At 42.7% G+C, this 21,428-nt stretch overlaps 2 protein-coding genes across 4 annotated transcripts; one reads left to right on the top strand and one right to left on the bottom strand.

Annotated features, from left to right (window-relative positions):
- Positions 1-616: 616 nt before the first annotated feature.
- Positions 617-6,667, bottom strand: HNRNPH3 (heterogeneous nuclear ribonucleoprotein H3). 3 transcript variants are annotated; one of them, XM_066191841.1, is made up of 10 exons: positions 6,468-6,667; positions 5,334-5,470; positions 4,663-4,801; positions 3,976-4,118; positions 3,435-3,521; positions 2,992-3,107; positions 1,667-1,802; positions 1,386-1,466; positions 1,215-1,301; positions 617-920 (listed from the first exon to the last, which is right to left on the bottom strand). In XM_066191841.1, exons 2-10 carry the CDS (start codon positions 5,449-5,451, stop codon positions 844-846), a joined length of 984 nt encoding a protein of 327 aa, XP_066047938.1. In that variant the 5' UTR covers positions 5,452-5,470; positions 6,468-6,667; the 3' UTR covers positions 617-843. The 3 variants fall into 3 exon arrangements, with proteins under 3 accessions (XP_066047938.1, XP_066047935.1, XP_066047937.1); XM_066191838.1 differs by having other exon boundaries at positions 3,931-4,118; positions 6,468-6,666; XM_066191840.1 differs by lacking the exon at positions 6,468-6,667 and adding an exon at positions 6,149-6,234 and having other exon boundaries at positions 3,931-4,118.
- A 293-nt stretch (positions 6,668-6,960) lies between these two features.
- PBLD (phenazine biosynthesis like protein domain containing) lies at positions 6,961-20,609 on the top strand. Its single transcript, XM_066191837.1, has 9 exons — positions 6,961-7,491; positions 9,451-9,550; positions 11,393-11,491; positions 12,023-12,132; positions 12,282-12,311; positions 12,845-12,933; positions 14,072-14,244; positions 15,080-15,142; positions 20,008-20,609. Exons 1-9 carry the CDS (start codon positions 7,408-7,410, stop codon positions 20,118-20,120), a joined length of 861 nt encoding a protein of 286 aa, XP_066047934.1. The 5' UTR covers positions 6,961-7,407; the 3' UTR covers positions 20,121-20,609.
- The last annotated feature ends 819 nt before the right edge of the window (positions 20,610-21,428 follow it).

The following is a 21,428-nucleotide window of genomic DNA, read 5'->3' as shown; positions in this document are numbered from 1 at the left end:
TAAATACAATAAATTCAAGAAAGAAAAGAAGTAACTTGCTTCCGAATCCTCCACTCTTCCTAAAAGCATGTTTGTGAAAACAGTACTAAGTAAAAAGCATCAAATGAGCTAGTGTTTGACCTACGCTGTGTTAGCTAAAAGCTGTGCTCGTGTTAGATCTGCAGGTTACACGTGTGAAATGCAGGCTCTAGAACACTACTGCAAAGCATGGCAACAACAGTGGCTGCTTGGTGTTGTGGAGGCAGAAATGGGGGTGCTGCTCTTTACAGAGGTGTGCATTTGCTGGGGGGTGCTGGCAGCAGCAGGAGGAAGCCAGAACGACGACTGAGCCTCCACAGCTTTCTGCTGTGGTGCAGTTACCACATACAACCTATCAAAAGGGTTTAGGAAAGGCATTACCAAATAAACGAACCTATTCATCTACCCTTCTCCCCTTAAACAAGTGAATGTTTCAATTTGTTCACTAGACCAAGATTACATAGAACTGAATCAGTGTTCATAGGAGTTACAGTACAACCACCTTTATGGAACCATAGTACAACATTTTAAACCGACTGTAGTCTTGAATATGTAATACATCCTTAGGAGTAACTAGTATAAAAAGTATCAACATCAGTGGTTTGAATATAAAAATTTATTTAAAGTCAGAGTATGCAACAAATAAAACCTACAGAAAACAGATTTTCCCATCACAATCTGTTGCTTACCAAATAATGTTGTGAAAACACATTCCTTCAGTCATTATAAAGTTCTTAAAATACAAAAGAAATTAAATTTTGTAAGAAAGTCTAGTAGACCAGAGACTGTTTCTTCCAAGGTGTTTTGCAGAAGCAAGGCTAGCCTTCAATACATCCCACGCCATCCTCCTCCTCCCATACTGCCTTGCCCATAGTATCCTCCACTATTTCCACTGCCACGACCTGCAAACAATTGACACAAGGTCACGCATACATACCTTAAAGAGAGAAAAAATGGGATGGGTAATACAGAACAACTGGTTGAAGGTGACAGCTTACACCGACGACACTCCAGCACTACCGCTCTTAACCAGCATTTGCTGCAGTAGCACAGAGTGTAAAGCCCCCAGAGGTTCGGTTTCAAAAAACCCCTGCCCTCTCTCCCTTCTCCCAGCCCAAAGCCCACCACCCCTGTCTCCTCTGGCAGAAGACATTCACACTTTCCCCGCGAACGTTTCCAAGAGAACTTGTACTTACTATATCCACCCAAGCCATCAGGAGTTCCGTATCCACCGCTGTAATTGCTACCCATTCCCATTCTACCAACAGAGCCGTAACCTTGATCTGCAAAGCCAAAAGTCCAACATTACAAGCTCGGAACGCATTAGACTCGGCAAAGCATCAGCTGAATGTGCAATTGAGGCATACCCATTCCATCTCTGCCATAGCCTCCCATTCCAGAGCCACCTCCAGCAGTGGAATTCAGGAATAGTTCAATATATCGATGCTCTGTAAAGAAGCAAAAGAAGCCTCAGCTTTGTTTCCCAGACCAGAAGCAGACATACAGAGCAACCCCCCCTTACGGGGAGCAGACAGAAGGCCACAAACGCGGGAGTCTGCCATGTGGTGAATTAGGAAAACCTTAGGATGGACCTGCTGCTCACAGGCCTGCTCAAGCTTGGCCAGGCAGCAGCAAACACGACACTCACGCATGTGATTCTTATCCTTGGACATGGCAGCTACTGCATCCTCGTGTGTCACAAATTCCACATCTGCCTCTCCAGTAGCTCTCCCATCTGCTCCAATATCAATGTGAACTCTTATGGGGTTCAATGGTGAGAAAAACTAGAGAAAAAACAAATTAAAACCCAAATCACGTTAATGCAGAATTCAACCCAGGTACTTTTTTCCATTCCCATGGTTAGTGCTGCTTTAATTCAATGTCATCCTACATTTAACCACTCATTTCTCAAGCAGTACTTGGTGGTAGTGGGACATTCAACATCAGGTCAACCTACGTTTACAACCCATTGTTACTACACAGCTCAGAGAGCTGCAGCTACAGAGCCTGAGGAGCTTTATTTGAAAGCAAAGATACAAACAACTCCTGCCCACACACACACACACACACACACACTGCTCTGAGCAACACAATCCACTGGGATGGCATCCTGGACAGCAAAATAATCAGTTGGTTTTCATTTGGCTCTGCTTCTTCAGATTTCCCAAAGCAAGGACGCATTCATGGAATTCAAGAAAAGCTGCCTGTCAATCACACTGCTCTTCCTCACTGCTCCGGATCACAGCCGGACTTTTGGCCCTTGCTGTCACAGAGCGTTTACCCCAAATGGAACAACCAAACTGGCCCAAGAAAATACATCTCCATTTAAGTGAACCAACCAGCCACAAAGGCAAACGAACACCAGCTTAAGAATGGAGCTCTGCATATGTGATATATAGGTGCAACAGGCAAGACAGCCTCTCTCCAAGATGTGCCATGTTCAAACCAGGCCCCAGATCCCAGGAAAGCTTTTCCCCTGACAACACCACGTCCTGCACTAACACCAGAATGCATTCTCCAAATCCTGTGGAGGTGCTTTTATCTGCCATCCTGATCTCTTACGGGAAGGATACAGTTCTCTCCAAGCCAACACAGCTCCCTACAGCCTGCCCCACTCCGCCCCTCCAGAAGTAAGTGTTAGGTCAACGAACAAATATGCAAACTAAGCAACTGAACTTTCCTATCTGTCATTTTCACAAAATCAGAGAAGCTTAAACAAATCCTGAAAGCCTTAAAATGAGGATACTGACTGCAGCAACTGTTGTCTCTGCAATACACCTTTTATGGAAACAAAACAGCAGAGAGTGCAAGGATTAATGTTAAATATAGCTTTGCTGGTAATCCCACCTCAGACAGTAGCTTTATAAAAGCTCATTAACTTTGTGCAGGTGTAGCAGTGACTTGTTTGGACTGGGACAGACAGGGACACGCACACTGCTGGCAGGAGGAAGCCCTCTCCCCCGGGGTACTTACGTTGGCAATATCGTTTTCCGTGGCTCGGAAAGGCAGCCCTCTCATGTGAACAAAATGACCGCCACCATGGAACCCCGACCCTGCATCTCCAGCTCCATAGCCATGTCCTCCCATGCCTATTGGAAAACCCAAACCAAGAAAACCCACACACCTCTAAGATCATGAAAAGCCAAAAGTCATCACTAGTCTTTTGCTGAAAGCACTAAATTATACCAGTGAACGCACGGTGTTTACGCCTCCCACAGATCAACCCAAACCTTAACCAGAAGCCCTCCTGGGCAATCTATTTACCTTTTCTTACGATCCCCCAATCCCCTCCCCTTTTTAAACAGCCTCCTTTACCAAACAGCAGAAAGAAACTATTATCTCTGCCTTGGAAATACGGTGTCTTGCAACTCAAGTAACAGGAAAACCTTTTCAGACAAACTAATAATTTCTTTTACCTCTCCCATCCCTCATTCTGTCGTCATAGCCGTCGTTTCCATAGCCATAGTTATTATAGCCACCATAATCATCAAAGCCACCATATCCTGTGCAGTGGAGAGAAGGAAAGGAGCCATTACATCACTGCTCAGAATTCACAGAGCAACGCACACACAACACTCAATTCTGCAGTCTCTGGGCACCCAGCACTTTGCCAACAGCCTCTGCAGACTGTCAAACCTGGATTTCTGAACATGGTGCAAAAAGTACATTTCTTTTTATATAACGCAGGCTGAAACATGCAAACGGAAAAATCTGATTCTAATGAAAAGAGCTCCCTTATTATTAACGTTCATCTTAAACACTAAGTCACACATTTTGATACATTACAAGCTTTTTCCAGACAAATACATCCAACCTAAGGGGCATTACAGCTACTGCCATCTCTTATTTCTTGACAAGTATGTCAGAAACATGAAACTGCCAAGAGAACCTGTGTTCATTAGATGAACATACCACCGTCATATCCACCACCTCCTCGACGCATTCTGTCATACATACTTCCACGCCCAGCTCCATAATAACCCCCTCTTCCTCCTAATGGTCTATCATATGGTCCAGGTCGCTGTTGTCCCATCATTCTTCTTGGCATGTCAGAGAATCCTCTGATTTCGCTCTTACTACTTTTGAAGATTTCAATGTATCTAATAAAAGAGGATTTTTAAGGTACCAGTAAGAACACAGGCAGAAGCAGCGTGAATTTTACAAAAGGCCATACTACATTTTCTAGAGCTAAACGTACAAGCCAATAGCAGTGACTAGAAATGCCATACAACTTAAGTTTCTCCTCAAAACCGTAAGAATCTTAAGTGTTTTAAAAAACCCACACTTTAGAGTGGCAAAAATTACTATGTGAAAATTCTAGCTGTACGAATTAAGCTTAAAACATGTCTTTGCAGTATGAGAAACATACTGTTGAGAAACATTGTCTGGCTATAGCAGCATTTATCGCAAATTACCCGACACAAGCATGATTGAAACAATTTTCTGAGTTTAGCAAACTACCCAGTGCAATACTGTCTCCCCCACCCCCCAAATCTACCGTATTTCCCAAGTTAACTTAGGATCAGTTATAAAAATTCTTAAAAACAGCCAATTCCCCAATGGTCCCCAACCCCCCAAAAGCATTACTGACCCACAACCCCCAAAAATAAAGATTTAACACCATCCCAAACTCTCCATCCCCACCTGTGCCCTATTCTTTCCTTGTGTTTCCCCAGAGCATTTTCTGCTATCTCCTTTGAAGCAAACTGCACGAAGGCCTCCCCTGTGCTTCTCCCCTGGTAGTCCAGCGTCAATGTTATCCCATTTGGCACGATTTCCAACCCTTTAACCCAAGGACAAATAACCCCGTCAAGGGGAACAGTGTTAAAGGCTGAAACATTCCCATCTGTAGCAAATACTTAAAAGCATATCTAAACATCAACAACGAAAAAGAAAACCACCTTGTTTCCCCCATCACCCAACAATACAAGCCCGTGATCTTTCATTAAACATTTATGGATTTAGCTGTACTTCTTTTCTGTTTAGACTATACAAAAATGCAACCACCTAAGTTACATGAAGAGACATAGCTACCAATCAAGCAATTTAACCGATCCAAATGCTAACATTCAGCTAATCCCAATATGCACGGTATGTTTCCCACCTCGACAAAATCAGATACATTTTGTGTTCGACTACATCTACGGTTATCTGTGCTTTATTTACAGGCATAAATCTTACTCAGAAAAACTAATTTAACGCAATCCCTCCCCATCCACCCCATTAACAGCAATTAAACGTGTACAAAAAAAACGTGTAAAAGACACAAAAATCCTCTAAAGAAACCCACTCCACTTCGAGTATACTGGAAGTACCTTGGAAAAACTGAACAATCTCTTCTTTGCTGCAACCAAATGGCAGGCCTCGGAGTCGTACCACTGTTCCGTCATTGGTTGTATCATTGGGCCCATTGTGTTTTCCACTCCAGTCCATCTTTTATTTAATTTAAATCCTAAAAGAACCCAACAAAACCGAAATAAAAAAATCCCTAAGTTTCCGTCCATGCCTAAGTCCTTCCCTTAGAAAGAAATCTGTTAGGTTTTATTCAGAAAACTATCACGATGGATCGCGAGCTTTATTTCTGTTCCGGATTTGAAACTGTGGATCCAAACACAGCCCAAGGAGGCACAAACCCCCACCAAGGGGATTTAGCCCCCGCCACTGGGGAGCACCGCGTGGAGGGCGAGCAGCACGTGGGCAGGCACGGCTCATAAAGCTTGGCATAACGCACATAACGCTCGGAATGCCTTTCACATCCGCTCCGTAAAGCTTTGTGGGTTTTGTTTCTTTTTCTTTTCTTTTTTTTTTTTTTCCCTTGAAGCGTGACAGTTGAGGAAGGGGCCGGAACCAGGCGGCCTTCCTTTGTCTGCCCTCAGCCGGGGGCGGCGGGCGGGCGTGCGTGTGACGGGGGCGTGTGAAGGGGGGCACCGCCACCGGCCCACAAAGGGAACCGCCATCCCCACCCCGTCAGGCGCGGAGCCATCGCCATTCCCGCCTCCCGCCGTCCTCCCGACACCGCGGCCCTGACCCCCCGCCTGCTCCTCGCCGCCATTTACCGCGCCTCATCGGGGCGCCCGCCACTCGCCCGCCCCGCTCCCGCCGCGCCCCCCGGCCGCGTCCCGCTCTTCACCTCCGGCCCCGGAGGTGCTGCGCCGCTCCGCCCGGCCCGTGCCCCCTCACCGCCCCAGGACAGCCCGCCCGCCCGTCGCTCTCCCGGGGCCGCCGCCGCCGCCCTGGGCTCCGCCGCTCAAAATGGCGGCCGCGCTCGGGAACGAGGCTCCGCACCGCCTCCCCCTCCCCCGCCCGCGGGCGCGCGCCGGGCCCGGGCCGACCCGCGCCGGGCGGGTCCCGACCGCCGCCGCGCGCCCCCTGCGCCCGCCCAAACCCCCGCGCGGGCCCCGCCGCCGCCGCCGCCGCCGCCGCCCGGGCCGCCCGCCCTCTCCGCTCACCGCGAGCCTCTCGCGCACGCCTGGCCGTGCCCCGGCAGCCGCTCGCCCCGGGCAGAACGCGCCTCCTCGCTCACAGCCGAGCCGTCCGGCGGGCCCACACCTGCGCAGCGGCCACGGGCAGCGGAGCGTCCAGGCCGCGCGACTATCGCGATACCCGCGCCGCGCGCCGCCTCACGCTCGCCTGGGCGACTCCCGCGCACGCGCGACTGGCGGGGGGAGAGCGGGGGGAGGGAGCGACGGCGCATGCGGGGTAGAGGGGGGGCGTTCCCGCCCGCTCCTTTCGCCGCCTCCTCCGCTGAGGGGCCGCCCGGGCGCGTGCGCGCTCCTCCCCCGGTCACGCGGCCGCCGCCGCTTGTTTTGGCGCCAAGCGGGAGCGCGCGCGGCCCGGGGCGGGGGTGCGGCGCGCGCGTGCGCGGGCGGGGCCCGGCGCCGCCGTCGCCTCACGGCCGCGGTGCGGGCGGCCTTCCGTGCGGCTTGTGTCCCGGGCAGCGTGTCCTCCTGCCCCGGCGCGGCCATGGGAGGGAGCGGGGATGAGGAAGGCCGCCCGGTGTGGGCCTACGCAATGGCTGCCCGCGTCTCCTCAGCAAAGCTGCCGAACCGGGCAGGATCTCGCCTTCCGCAGTGCGGGGCAGACCGGCCCGGGCACTGTGGTGAAAGGGCGCCTTGAGATGTTCAGGGGCTGGTGGCGAGGGAGGCTAAAATCTGTGTTTTAATTTAAAAAACCCCAAAAAACAAAACAAAACAAAAAATCGGTGCGAAGCGCCAGGGGCGTAGTTAGGAGTCTCAATCCGTGTCGCCGCTAGGGAGTGACGGGATGGGGCCGCTGGCTCCTCCTGCCGTGAGGAAAACATTAACTTGGCGTTGTGCTGTCGATTTGGGTGAAGCGGGTTAGAGGGTAGCCCGCGGAGCCCGGCCTGCGGCTGAGCGGGTGCGCGCAGCAATGCGGATCGCGGTGGTTACGGTCGATGCGTTTACAAACCGGCCCTTTTCTGGAAACCCTGCCGCAGTTTGTCTGCTTGAAAATGTAAGTTAAAAGAACCCCAGCAGTGTTTTTTGAGGTACTCTAAAGGACTCAGCACTGGATCAGACTTTGCTTTCTTTACTCGAGACTTCTGTTTTCCAGAAGTTTTTTTGCTGTGGCGCCAGAATACAGAGAAATTAGCACAGGGCTGCTCTTTTTTTTTTTTTTTTTTTTTTTTTTTTCATCCAAACGATGTCAAACAAGACAACCTTTGAATTTTTTGTGGGCTGTTAAAAATGCCTGGTTAAGGAGTAGACTGGATTTATTTTGAGTTTAGTCAAATGGCTTAATTTCTTCAAAAATGATTCAGAATAAAGACTCGAGGATTAAGAGGGATTCCGAGTGAAATCTGAAAAGTAATGCTGTAAAACAGAATCAGTACTCATTAGAAGGGTTAAACTGGGGTGTGTTTTTGGTGTGGGTTTTCTTCCTTCTTTTCCTTCATTTTCCCTCTTTCTCTGGAAAGAAACGAGGATACGAGTCTGTTGGATTCAGCTTTAGCCAAGTTTAAGCGTCCAGTTTTTATAGCTTCCTTGTTGCATGGTAGTTTTGGTGCAGTGGACAATGGTTATCCTCATCAGGGTGTTGTGAACAGGTGCTACTAATTGGCATTGATTTCTAACAAAAATAATTAATTAAGATGGATTAGGAATTTACAGGCCTTGTATTGTTTGTATAGTAACTCCTGATAAAAATTGTAAATATGACAATATATGTAGAGTAGCCAAGGGCAAGAGCTTGTAATGACAACGAATCGTTTCCAGATGTTCCTGAGTCTGTCTCCATCTCATACAATGTTGCCTGTCTACCAGGTCAGCTAAATGTGTGACTGGGAGCATCTCTCTTCTGAGATATTTTTGGCCCCATAAAATCTAAATACTCTCAAAATGATCTCTGCTTTAAAATGATGAGCTTTTAATTGCATTTTTCTATTAGTTTTACTTTATTGCATTAAGATATCGTGAGGCCACCTAACGTGGATGGTGACTTTGGAATGCAGACGTTTAAAAAGTTTTTTCTGCAGTTCCTGGGAGTAAAGGCTTTAGTGTGTCAACTAAAGCTGAGATCCTAATTCAGCATTTTATTCTAAGAATAAAGAAAGTGTGATGCAGCCGTGCAAAATAACTGTTCTCTGCTTCCTCGAGAGTCTCAGCAGATGCTTTACAGAAAAAAATCCGGAGAATTGCAAGAATGGCAAAACTAGTCCTTTCTGTGTTTCAGAGGTGCCACAGGATGGCAGCATTTCAATAAAGTTCCATACTACTTTTTAAAAAAAGTTATTTTTAATAACATTTTTACTGGCCCTTGTTCTGGTCTAGGATCTTTACAGTAACTGACAGAACCTTTCCTGGGATAAAGGGAATGTGACTGTACTGTAAAATGTTAGGATGTTGTTTAACTGTGCAGAATTCAGCCTGCGAGTACAGCTCTAGTGTACTAATCAGTTATTGGTTTGTAGCTGTAGTGTGGGATTGTTGGCTGAAAAGGATTAATTATTAAAGGAAGTAATTCAAGTTAAAAGGGCACATTTTTATCTCCCAGAGACTGAACCTGGCAGTACTTTGTTTCACTTGAGTTTCAATATTTTTAAGATCAGATTCTCCAGCCTGGCCAGTCAGCATAACTGTGGGGAAAGAGGAGTGGAACCTGGGCCAAGGAGAATTTTATACAATCCCTGGGGCTTGGGTGTCCTGGGATCAATGTTCACTGGCACATCGTGACCTTCAGCGGGTTTATTTGTATTTTTAATTTTATTTTAATTTTTTTTTCCAGTTTGTCTCAGCTTCTACGGGGGGAGCGTGTTGTCCCACTTAAAGTTTATTTTACTCTCAGAGAGTATTTTGAATTAAGACTGAATCTGTGTTTTATTGTAGTAGAAGATTAAATTGCTGTGTTTGACAGGAAGTTTGATTCTGCATTTTTTTGGCCTGCTCTTGATTGGATTTGTTATTTCATCCCTAGGACTTAGATGAAGATTTGCACCAAAAAATTGCAACAGAAATGAACCTTTCAGAAACAGCTTTCATCAGAAAACTGAAACCTGGAGATGACTTTACCAAAAGTTAGTGGTTCTGTTTACCCTCCAAAATGCTAACAAAGGAATAGGAAGACACTGTGGGTCCCTTTATAAGGAATGGTTCTAATTTGTAAGACAGCAAAACAAAATCTTGAAGTTGTGATGTATCTTAAGATCATAATAAGACTATTGCATGTGGATTCTTGAAAGTATTTGTGCTTAATTTCATTTTACAAGAGAAACATATTTATTCAGAATTCAGACCATTTGTTTTAATGCCTTTTACTAAATAAGCAAGAAAATGCCAAGCAGACTATCTTTCAATTAATATTTCCCTTATTAATAATAATATCCTGTGATAATTTCTTATACAAGCTGAAGAATAGAGATGGAACTTATTCATTCTGTATGCACAGGACTGAAAAGTGAGTAGAGTCTGTCTTGGCTGTTTAGAGAATCATCACTATAGTGTAACTCTAAAGTTATTTGAGTTTGTCACAAGGATGTCTGTGGAGCCAATACTGGAAAATGCAGGTTTCCAGCAAAGCTGGGAATTCTGGAGTGCTCCAAACCTGACACTTGAAGCTGCTCCTTTGCTGGGTTTAAATGGAGAGAGCTGACTGGAGTTTGTTGGTAGTGCAGGTGTACATGTTGGGAGAGGAACTGGAGAGACACTGGCTGAGATAGAAACATCACATAAATGCAGAATTCACTCAGACTGACTCTGGGGATTAGTTTTCGGCTGAATCAGTGTGCTGAATCGGCTGACTTGACAGTTGTGTGGTGGCCTGAGCCAAGGAGCTGGAACTCCACTAGTCCGGACGTAGATTCCAGGTTAAGGAGTCTTGTTAATCGCCTTTGCTCTTTGGTGGATTGTACAGGGAGTAGGGTTTTCTACAGTCTCTGTAATTAAAAATATTAAGGATAGTAGTAACTGTAATTGGTTGCTCCTATTGTTAAACAGTTGGAATTTATTTTAGGGTTAGGCTAATTGCTTGGAGCAAGAAGTGATACTGCTTTTCAATTTTCATGTTAGCACTATGTTTAGCACACTTATTTTCAAGTCATCCATATCTGACGGCATACAAAATGCCAGCTTCTTTATCATGATAGTGCTTTTGGTACCAACAGGCTGGTTTGTGGCCTCACACCCACACAGCTGCCCAGGAGGTACACAGGTCTTTCAGAGGAATTTGGTTCTATTGGTTTTCATTAGAGGGGACTGACTTGGATGCAATAATTTTCCATAGTAGACGAGACTCATTTGGATTAAAAAAAATAAAAAATCGTTTCTTTTCCACTTTTAGTTTTGTTTGTATGGTAATTATTCACTCGAAATGTGTGTGCAAAAGTTACAGGGAACCAAGTGTCATACGTTTGTGTTCCAAATTTTTAAAACAGCAAATAGAAATGTGCTTTCTAGTGCAATGAAGGGTTAGTAGACATTAGAAACTTTTGCCAGATTTGACTGGTGGTGTAAGCAAATTGATTCACAACCGAGCTAACTCCAGCACAGGCTCTGTTATACCAACAAAACCATCTCGGAGCTCTAAATGGTAACCCAGCCTGCAGGTGTATACAGATCATGGCTATGCCTTTGCAGCATTTCATCATGCACAGGGCCATGGAGGCTTTATCTTCTAAATAAGGGCTCTTTAGGACAAAGAAAAATCTGTGCAGCATGCAAACATTGTTGACCTGATTCAAAACGCACAGCTAGTCTGAAAAATCAGTGCAGAATGGGTACCTAAAAGTGTGTTTAGGACCAAAACTGATTGTAACGTGCATTTTGATTAACTGAAACATCATCATTGAAGATATGCATGTTGAGATAAAGAAATAGATTTCTTCCACTTGATAGCATTAAATAACCTTTATTGTTTCAAGGTTCCTGCTTTGGCCTCAGATGGTTCACCCCAGCCAATGAAGTCCCTCTCTGTGGCCATGCTACTCTGGCATCAGCTGCTGTGTTATTTCACGTACAAAGTAGGTTCACAACCTATGTGTTACTATAACTTTTTAGAACGTTTACTTCTAATTAACACCTCTATTTTTTGAGACAAAGGCAATGGAACATTCGGAATGTCTGCAGAACACAGATGGGGATAGCCTGGGTATTGCCTTTTACTGCTGCTCTGTAGTTACAAGGCTGTATTCTGATGCCTCTGATTCCAGTGCCCTGCTATTACTCTTGTTTAAGAAAAGTGCTCAATATGCAAATGTCATCTGGGAGAGGTAGAGTAGAAATTGATGAATAGGGAATATTGCTCTTTCTGTTAAAAGGACATTCCCATTCATTCTAGGCATATGCAGGAATGATTCCCTGACAATTGCTCTGTTTATTAGCCTCAGCGGATTTATTGAGTTAGTTGGGAATTTGGCCCAGAGTACAGAGTTACCCTGGATATATCTGAGCTGCATAACTAACTTCCTGTGAATCCACTGAACTACTCCCATTATATAATAATTTAGATTAAAATTCTTATGTTCGATAATGTTGCAATGTTCTCTCTCTAGAAAATACAAATCCAGTTCTCACGTTTGTGACACTGAGTGGGGAACTAAAGGCCAGACAAGTGAAAGATCATATTGTCCTGGACTTGCCACTTTACACAGCCTACCCCCAGGTTAGTCAAAATTTTATTCCTGAGAGGCTTTCAAGGAAAGTATGTGTCTGTATGTGTGTGTCAGTAGATGTGTCTGTCTGTAGTTGCATAGATACATACTTACAAACTGCATTTTTTACAGTGTGTGGTTTTGTTTTTTTTTTCTTCAGGAACTTAAGGAAGTAGAAGAATTAATAAAGGTAAAAGAAGAATTCGTCAGTTGTCTTAGAAAACCATTTATAATAGCTTTGCTTGTTTTTATATATTAAAATGGGTAACAAATGGTGGCAAGGCACTGCTCAATGAACTCCTGAATTTGAAACACCAAACTTCAAAGCTCTCAGTAGTGAGTCAGTAATGGTCAGAGAATGTAATTCTCCAGAATGCCACAGCTGAACCTGTGCCTCCCATTACCATTGACCCAAGTGTCAATATTTATTTCAATGGCATTTTCAGCCTTTTGTGTGCATAAGGGGGCAGTCTGTGTCCTTGCCCTCCTCTCGGTCCTGCATTTCTTCCCAAATTGACATATGTGGGGCTTGCAACTCACCCATATCCATTCGTGTACTTGGTGCATTTGCTTTTCTTGCTTGTGTGTAATTGAGTGTTGCGTGGAAGACATTGCATAAGTCCTCCTCTAGCAGGGAATGTGCTCTACAGAAATGCCAAGGAAATAATACTTTATATTCCAGTGATGAGGGTTTTTTTCTGTCTCCTTTACATTTTCCCCCAGGCAGCTGTTGGTGACATGATTGTTCAAGATGTCCGTTATTCTCCTGACACAAAGAAACTCTTAGTCCGCCTCAGTGATACTTATGAAAGGTATCTTACACGCTTTTCATTATTTTGATCAAGAATGCAGAAATTGAATTGGCCTGCTTATTCTCTGTTCCTTACATACTAGGCTCTTTTATCTAGTTTTAAATCAGGTAGAGATTAAAATCCTCTGATTTAAATGTCTGTGTAAAATTTTATCTTTTACTGTGAGCTTATTGAAGCCGCAAAGCTGAAAAAGATCATTCTGAAATCTGTCTTCAAGAGAAGAAGGTGTAGGAAACAGTTTTAATGACGGTGTGTTTTTCCCATCCATGTGAGTCTAAATATGATCCAGTCACCTGGCAGGAAGTTGGGAGTCCTGCTTCAGTTCAGGGCACATTGACAGAATGCCAGGGATTCTTACTTCCACTGGCCTGTAATCTGCTTACACATGCTTAATAGCACCATAAGTAGCTTTAGAGAGGAAATTCCAATTCAAATTATTCCAAAGCTCATCTGGATTTCATTGTTAATTCAGGTATGATTTAGGTATATTCTGCCAAAACGTAACTTCTTTAATCAGGCCAAATTACTATTATTGCAAACTTGAAGTTTGGCCTAACTAATGGTTAAAGTCTGGAGAAATGGGGAAAAAGAAATATTCTCAGCTCAGTATTATTATTTCACTCTTTCAGACTGTTTTGTAGGGAGGTGTCAGTCAGTTGTAGATGGCTTTAGAATGCCATGAAAACCTTCACGGTGTCAGTTACTTTCCTGCTCTGAAAGGTGGTGGGGCACTTGGTACATTCTGTAGCGAGGCAATAATTCTTTCAGTGAGTAAAATGTTGAAACAAAGTGTGAGTTTTGTGTGGGGTATTTTTTTTTTTTGGGGGGGGGGGTTTGGTGGTTTGTTGTTTTGGTTTTTTGTGGCTAGTATTTCAGGATGCTCTGTTTTCAGAAATAAATAGGAACCTCATGGCTTGAGTTTTTTTTCCTCTGCTCATTCAGAGTGTATTAGGTTCAAGGTGATTCTCTGTCAAATACCATTGGGGGGACAATGTTAGGAATCTTGTCTCCTCTAATATTTTAGGGCTGGTTTTGAATTGTAGGGAAGATGATTCCATAGCTTTATTTTCCTTTTTGATACTTACATTCATGTAAAATAAAGACTATAGGCTATTAAAATGTCATCACTATATTCAAGGTCTGTGTTGGAAGACTTGAAAGTGAGTGCACAACACTTTTTGTCAGCTGAAAAGACAGGAAAAGTGAAAGGACTCATACTCACTGTCAAGGGAAATTCCAGTGGAAAAGGCCATGATTTTTACTCCAGATATTTTGCACCTTGGTATGGAGTTCTGGAAGACCCTGTTACAGGTATGTGTTTGTATGATAAGCAAATCATACTTTTGTTTAAGTTCAATTAAAAGGTTTTTATTAAAATTCGTTAATCTGTTTTTGTACTTTGGAGTCTCTTATAAATTATTGGTTTATATGGCTAGCAGGAGTGCTCATTAAACTAAAAACTTTAATGACTGAGGCCAACTCATTCAGAGAAGAAATCAAATCAGCTTCTTGCTGTCATTAGGCCAGATATTCTTGTGCCTTTTTCAGACCTTTTCCCTCAAGTATTACACTTAGAGAAAAGTGAGAGACTCGTTCAGTACTAGTTCAGTGAGTATTGCGGTGCAAACTTATATCCACTTCTGTTGGTGTTCTTTTTTTGCGGTGATCTGGATTTTTGTTTGGGTTTTTTTTCCAATGCATTTCACCTGAGATTTTCCCTGGTTTCATGACACTTCCTGCTGCTGTCCTCAGGCCTGTGGGAGCTCAGCTAGCTGCATGCTCAGGGCAGCAGGACGTGTTCCTGTCTCTCCTTCTGATGTTGCACTCAGCGTGATGGTGATTGCTGCAGGATGGGCTCCTTTGCTTAGGTGCCATTTAATTATTAGTCAGCTGAGGGTTGTGGCAAATGATGGTGCCTTCACCTAACAAGATTTCCACTGAAGCTGAAGGATGTGGAAGTAATACTGCTTTACCATAAATTGAAATTATAAAGCCTTAAGTTCTGTCTGCTGTGCAGACTCTGGGCTTTTTTTTACCCTAAACACATGTGGCATTTGATTTATGATATTTACATTTTGACTATGCTTACTCTGTAAAGTAGCGATTATAATTTAATTCTGTACTTTGTTTTCCAATTTCTTTTAAGGATCTGCTCATGCTGTTTTAAGCAGCTACTGGTCAGAGCAGCTGGGGAAGAAAGAAATGCTTGGTAAGATAAACTGTTCTGTGGCAAAGCTGTCCATTTATGTAAATCTACTCACTAGAAAAGAAAAGGTTGTGTTACTACTGCAATCCAAAGTGTAGCAATAACTCCCTATCCATTTCCTCGAGGTGAATAGAATATTACATAATAGTTGATGTGTGAGGTAATGTTTGAGAAATCCACCACCTTTCCTATCCACCACCATGACGCATCATGCCCCAGGGAGTTTGAGGTGTTAGTTTCTGGATCATAACTCTCTGCGGTCAGGTTTTGATTTTGGCTTTTGGGTTTTAGTTCTCATGACCTTTCATCCTAACTGAAGCTTGGTGAATCTCAGGGCATGTTGTGTATGTGTTTTGATTCAATCAATGAGATATGCTTATTAGATCACCTCTTTGTTATTAAGCAAGAAACTTCAGAACCTGGTGGAAGAAAGCCAAGAGAAGCTGTTAACATATGACAGTGCTAGGTGAGGAGGTGTTGGGTAACTCCTTGCTTCTCCTGTGTCTAGTGCTTTGTCAGAGAGCAGATGAACAAGAGGAGCAATACAAAATATCCTCATGCCCTGCCTGCCTCCCCACGAGGGGACAGGGGGCAATTCTGCACACAGGCCTTTGGGCACATTCAGTTTAGAACGCAGCTTGGATACTTGATCTAATAAGGTTCTTTGTCCGTAAAAGTCAACACTTTTTTTAAAAGATAAAACTAAACTGTCGTAAACAGCTACCCTGAATACAAGCCTCCCTGTATTTGCTCAAATGAACCTGAAAATGGATTTTCTTGAGGATGGTAAGTCTTCAAAGGGTCCACTGTGAAAAGGACCTTCTCCATCATGGACTGAAGGAAAGATTTAGCATTCTGTCCCAAAGATCTTGTATTTGCATTTACGCCACACAGTATCTGTGATAGCTTAAATAATGTTGGGGAGGGAGGTGGGGCAAGGGGATGGGATCTCTGCGTATCTTCTGAAGATGAAAAAATATCTTTCGTAATGTGTCCTTACAGACCCGCTGCTTCTCAGGAGATTTTGACACTTTTGGGTGTTAATGAGGATTTAGAGCTCTCCATGCCATCTATAGACACTGCTTCTTTAAGTACTTAATTAAACTGGAATTCTGTCTTGTCTGTAAAATTGACACTTTCTACCTGTTTTGGATTTTCATGTATTTTGTATGTACTGTCCCATTTCCTCTTTTAGGGAAACCGGCTCAAGCCAAGATTACAACTGGTATTGTAATCAGCTTCTCTAATGTGTTTAGCACAAAAAAAGTCTTGTCTGTCCACAAGATATGTTTGTGTTGGATTTTTGAATTCCTATTCCATACATATATGTCCTCAAACTTCTTCTGTGGTAGAAATTGTATGAAACTGCTTTAAATAGGACAAGTTAAGTTGATGTGTGTTTATGAGAAGTAAGTTTTCCTTACATATCTGAGAGGTCCCAGGTAGTACTGAGCAAATTCTATTACTAATGAGATTATTTGGAAAAGATAGTTGGGATTCAAGGACATTCCATATCACCATTTATTAATAAATAAGAGCACCTTCAGGCTTTTTAGTAACCTCTGTGGTAGCTTCTGCAATATCTGATACTTCTTATTGCAAGAATAAAGGAAGAATGTCTTCCATAAAATGAAGGATCTGTTAGTTCCCAAATAGATTACACATAAAATAATATAAAAATGAAGAACATTAAATCTATTGTCAGATCTCTCTGGCTACTGAGGCCTTTGGGAGGAGGTCAGCTGCAGCTCTGCTGAAGCACCAGACTTAATTTCCTGTGTTTGGGTTCTCTTGCTACTTTTTTTAGACTAAGTTGTCAAACAACAACCACCCTCACCAACTACAAAGAGAATTTTCCAGTACCTTTGCGAGGTGAAATACTTTATGATCTTTTCTTGAAGCTGGGTACATGTCCTTGAATTTAAGCTGCTGGTTAGATCAGGGTTTTTTATCAGTCCTTACATTTCTTTCATTTAAGGAGTCTCTGCAGTGTATAAAAATCATAATCTCTCAGATTTATAGACTTCCAGAGTTGCTAGTGAATGCATAACAACTGTCTGTGCACCCAGCCCTTCACAGTGTTGTCGTATTTCTAAGGTAACATTTATAAACATGCATAAGGAGTTCCATACAATCAGAGAAATTAGAGAGGACTTCCCAAATTACTGTGATGAGAAAGGGCTTATCCAGGACAGTTTTTAGCTCAGGTTAAGCTAGGGGAATCTTGCTATACCAATTTACTTGGGACAACTATATTAATTTGTGGGGAAATTTGTTTCTTGTTACTGTCTTTAACTTCTCTGATTCCTTCCAGTACAGAACAGGTTTATAGGATTTAAAAGTTGTTTTTTGAGGGCTAGAAACTAAACAAAAATTACCACCAACATTATCAACAGAAACAAAACACACAAAAAGACAGAAGTTGCTTCGTTAAGGTACAAAAATCTATCTGTATTTAAGTTTTTGCTAATTTGAATTCTCATGAAGTCAAGAGTTTTCATTGCAGCTTTTGTATTTTCCCAGTAATTTCAACACACAGATTGACAACATCATGTCTGTGCACAAGTGTAACATTTCTTCAAAGGAGAGGTGTTTCCCTCCTTCAATCGCCAGATTTGTCCACCTTCTTTCTTAGGATTAAAAAAAAGTCTTGGAAATCTTCACTTAGGTTAAGGGACAAGTGCTTCTTTCAGCATTCCTCTATAGGGTTTAGAAATTCAAGCAAAATACTAGTGATTTCTTAAATATTATTACAAGAGTGTCACTTCTTCCTGAGCTGATGTCATTCTGATGACGTTACATAGAAAAACCATTAGTCCTTAAATTCGTTAAGCAAGGGTCATTGAGCTCCATCCAGGCTGGTGAGAAGCTCCAAACCAGCAGGATGATGTTTGTACAAAGCCACCAGCTGATGTGCGAATGCAGGGGGCTGTGATAACGTGATATCAGCAGACTCAACCTCACAGACCTTGTGGCTGCTCCTTGACTTCCCTGTGTGTGAGGTTGACCACAGAGGAGCCCAGAGCACTGAGTTCAGTTGTTAGATGTTGTTTGTACAGTTGGACATACTTGCTTTCATAGAAAAGACGTATAAAATCTACATTGTGTGTGTGTGTAGTACGAGGTACTCCTGGTAAATACAGGCATGGAATACGTGTGCAAGAACTTTGTGATCTAAGGGGTGAGTGCACTTCAGAGATGCTTGAATGCCTCCAGAGGTGCTGCTGTTAAATGGAATCCTCTAGGTATTGAAATGTTCCATGCGTGCCTGTTTACTCTTGGACACAGCATGAAATGTCAGTGCTTTATCAACTATTATTTTGATATAAGCTTGGGTAAAAATTTCTTTTGTGGGTTTTTTTTTTGTTTTTCTTCTACTTTGGAAGTTCCTGGAAAAGTAAAATGAAATGGACCAATATCAAAACAATCTCAGTAGTCCTGACATGAAAGAGCTAGAGTTTGAGCGTTTAAAGAAGAAAAAAAACAAACCCAACCAACCTTTGAAGTGTTGAAATAATTTAATCTCTTTTATTTATATCTGCTGTCATGTGGGAGTGGAAGAGCTTAGGTGTGTCTCCATACCTGGTGATAAGAATTGGTTAGTTTTAGCTGGCCTGGGTCTTTTAAGGGTCTAAAATATTCAGTTGAAGCAGTACTCCTTTTGTAGATGGTGTTCTGACAAAAGCAACTCGTGGTTCTATAAATGGAAAAGAACAGAAAGTATCAATCTCAGTCTCTAAATAGCTCCTGTTTCCTCTCTTTTGAAGTGCTTGCTTTGTCTGAGAATCTCATCTCCTGATCAAAGAAGAGCTTTCTTAGCAGCAGTGGCTGAGAAATAGTTTTAAAGCATGCAGCATATATGCTGTCAGAGGGCCCGTGCTCCCTTGGGATCTGAATACAATCTAGCCAATTTATAAATTGTGGGTTTGAGAGGAAAGATGTGCCCTTCAGCTTTGGACAACTTCTGGAGCAGTTGGAAGTTCATTGAGTAAGGAGATTGAACATTATTGCCTCTTCATCCATTTAGAGCCTTTGACAAAAGCAACTCTGCTCAAAACTCAAACCTTTTCTAAATGCCATCTGTACGTTGCCATCATTTCTAAATGCCATCTTGACCATTTTCTGGTTGAGTCGTGCAACTAAAATGAGACTGCTGAAACAAGTTAGAAGCTCTACTTGCTAAGTGAACATCATCCCAGCTGTGTACGGCTCAATAGTTCCGGCAAAAGCTTAGTTCTGTAAGCAATTAACAAGCAGAAGGCTGTTTCTACTTCAAGTTTGTCCAGGTGTATTAAATTACACCTTCAAGATTCTATAAATCAATGTCTGTTGCTGCCTGTGTAAGAATTTGGTGTCAGTTTGTGACAGCTGAAGCAGCATCTATGGTGCTTTGTAGACTTTTCCCACTGCCTTTGTGAACTTACTCACCCTTTAGCTAGGCACATTCTTTGAATGCGGTATCAACTTTTGGTGTTCAGTGCCAGTAAAATGGTTATTCGCTCTCGTGCAGATAATGCTTGGTGTTCTTTCTTCTTCCCTCCAAAGGCTGTATCCCACCAAGGGAGAATTCAAGACTTCTTAGATACACAGAAGAAACTTAATTTGCTACAACAAAGCAAACTACCCTTCACTGCTTGTGTGAAGTAGCAGTTTTGTCAGACTCGATAGGCAAGGTCTAGTTGGAAATACACCCTCAGCTGACCTTCATCCATGAAGGAAATTCATCCAGGGTGTCCCTGGTGCACTGTTTGCTCTGGTACTGCTTGCTTTCTGGAGCCAGAAGCCTCCTTTCACTGAGTTTTCATGGATTTCTAAATGATTTGTGATACATAGTAGTTTTTTAATTCTGGGTTCTTGTTTGTGTTTAGCTTTTCAATGTTCCCGCCGTGGAGGAGAGCTGAAGATCTCCGTGCGCAGCGATGGAAGAGTTGACATTGCGGGGCAAGCGGCTGTTGTACTAAAGGGAAACCTGACTGTCTGAAAGAACTGGCACTAACCTCCCTCTTCTCTCACTAATCACTAATCTTCACATTACTCTGATTGTGCTGCTTTTAACTCAGCTCTAGCCAGTGAATCACTACTATTCTCAAAAGTCTGATTACTCATTTTTAAAAATTCCTTGAAAGTGCTCACTTCTGATCTTCAAGATCCTTGGTATTCTTCTCTTCCATCTTGCCACTTCCTATGTACACTGACCTGTGAAAATGTTTGAGTACAGCAATCTTGTTCTGCTTTTAAATGATTCTCCTCTTTATTTCCAAATTCCATGTTAAAAGCCCTTACTGCTTCCTGGATTAAACTGTAAGCATCTGTTTGATAATCAAACTTTTCCCATACAGATAATTTTTCATGAAATCTAAATTTGTTTGTTTGTTTTTTAAATGATATTTTCTCAGCTATATATTGAAGTGACAGCCATGTTCATTAACTTACTTGAATTAAAATGTGAAAAAATACAAATGTTTAGAAATGTGCCTTGTGGCTCTCTTTTATGAACAGTATTTTTCAAAGTTGAATGGTATTGCCTTTGATTATAGTACTGCTGCTTAGTCAATACTTTTAATTAAACGTTTAGAAGAAAGATTTAACAGATTTACCTTGTGATGCACATAAAGTTGATTAGAATCTGAAAGGAAACTTTATTGGTTATAGCAGTGTCAATTATTTTTCAAAACCTGAGGATTTTCTCCTGAATGAAGTTTCTTCTATGATCTTCATGAAGTATACTGCTTCAGATTTTGTGACCATGATGTGGTCTTTCACTGGATTTATTAGGAATATGGAACTTTCAGTTACTCCAGCTAAAACTCTTTTCCCTTTCAAGTCACCTCTGTCCTAAGCTTTGCTTTAGTTCTTTGCAATATTTCAGAGTGGTGTGTTTTGAATTCAAAAGACAGTCTAATACTGTAAGAGCAGTTGGATATCATCCTGTTATAAATCATGAGGAACTTAGTTGTGCCAAGTCCCCTTTTTTCCTTTTATTTTGAATTTTATCAGAGCTTGTTACTTGCATCCTACTTAAATCCAAGTAGCTGGACAAGTAACAGTGTGAGAATCTTGATTTAAATAGAAAGTTCTATCTGCTGCAACTACAAAGAACATACCAAAAATGTGATATAAATGCACCACTCAGCTCAGGGGCTAGGTGGCAAGCAAAAGGAGTGTCCAAATGCCCCTTCTTCTCCTGTATTCAGTCTTGCTGAAGTTGGTGGAGGTGCAGTATGGTTTCTAAACATGGCCTCGTGATCAGGTGCAAATCCCAGGTGTGGAGGCAGCTCGGCAGCCCGGC

Source organism: Chamaea fasciata, unplaced genomic scaffold (assembly GCF_029207755.1).
Source record: "Chamaea fasciata isolate MVZ Bird 193981 ecotype frontalis unplaced genomic scaffold, bChaFas1.0.hap1 SCAF_9, whole genome shotgun sequence".
NCBI classification, from domain to species: Eukaryota; Metazoa; Chordata; class Aves; order Passeriformes; family Sylviidae; genus Chamaea; species Chamaea fasciata.
The sequence above is the reverse complement of the archived record's forward strand: the minus strand, read 5'-3'. Positions and strand labels throughout refer to the sequence as shown.

Excerpts from the sequence above, each read along its gene's own strand:
- HNRNPH3 (XM_066191838.1), bottom strand. The coding sequence starts at position 5,451 with ATGGACTGGAGTGGAAAACACAATGGGCCCAATGATACAACCAATGAC. Across the intron at positions 4,119-4,662 it reads AAGGAAAGAATAGGGCACAG|ATACATTGAAATCTTCAAAA; the intron begins GTGGGGATGGAG and ends CTCTTTTATTAG. Across the intron at positions 3,522-3,930 it reads AGGTGGTGGATATGACGGTG|GATATGGTGGCTTTGATGAT; the intron begins GTATGTTCATCT and ends TCCACTGCACAG.
- PBLD (XM_066191837.1), top strand. The coding sequence starts at position 7,408 with ATGCGGATCGCGGTGGTTACGGTCGATGCGTTTACAAACCGGCCCTTT. Across the intron at positions 9,551-11,392 it reads TGGAGATGACTTTACCAAAA|GTTCCTGCTTTGGCCTCAGA; the intron begins GTTAGTGGTTCT and ends TATTGTTTCAAG. Across the intron at positions 12,133-12,281 it reads TTTACACAGCCTACCCCCAG|GAACTTAAGGAAGTAGAAGA; the intron begins GTTAGTCAAAAT and ends TTTTTTCTTCAG.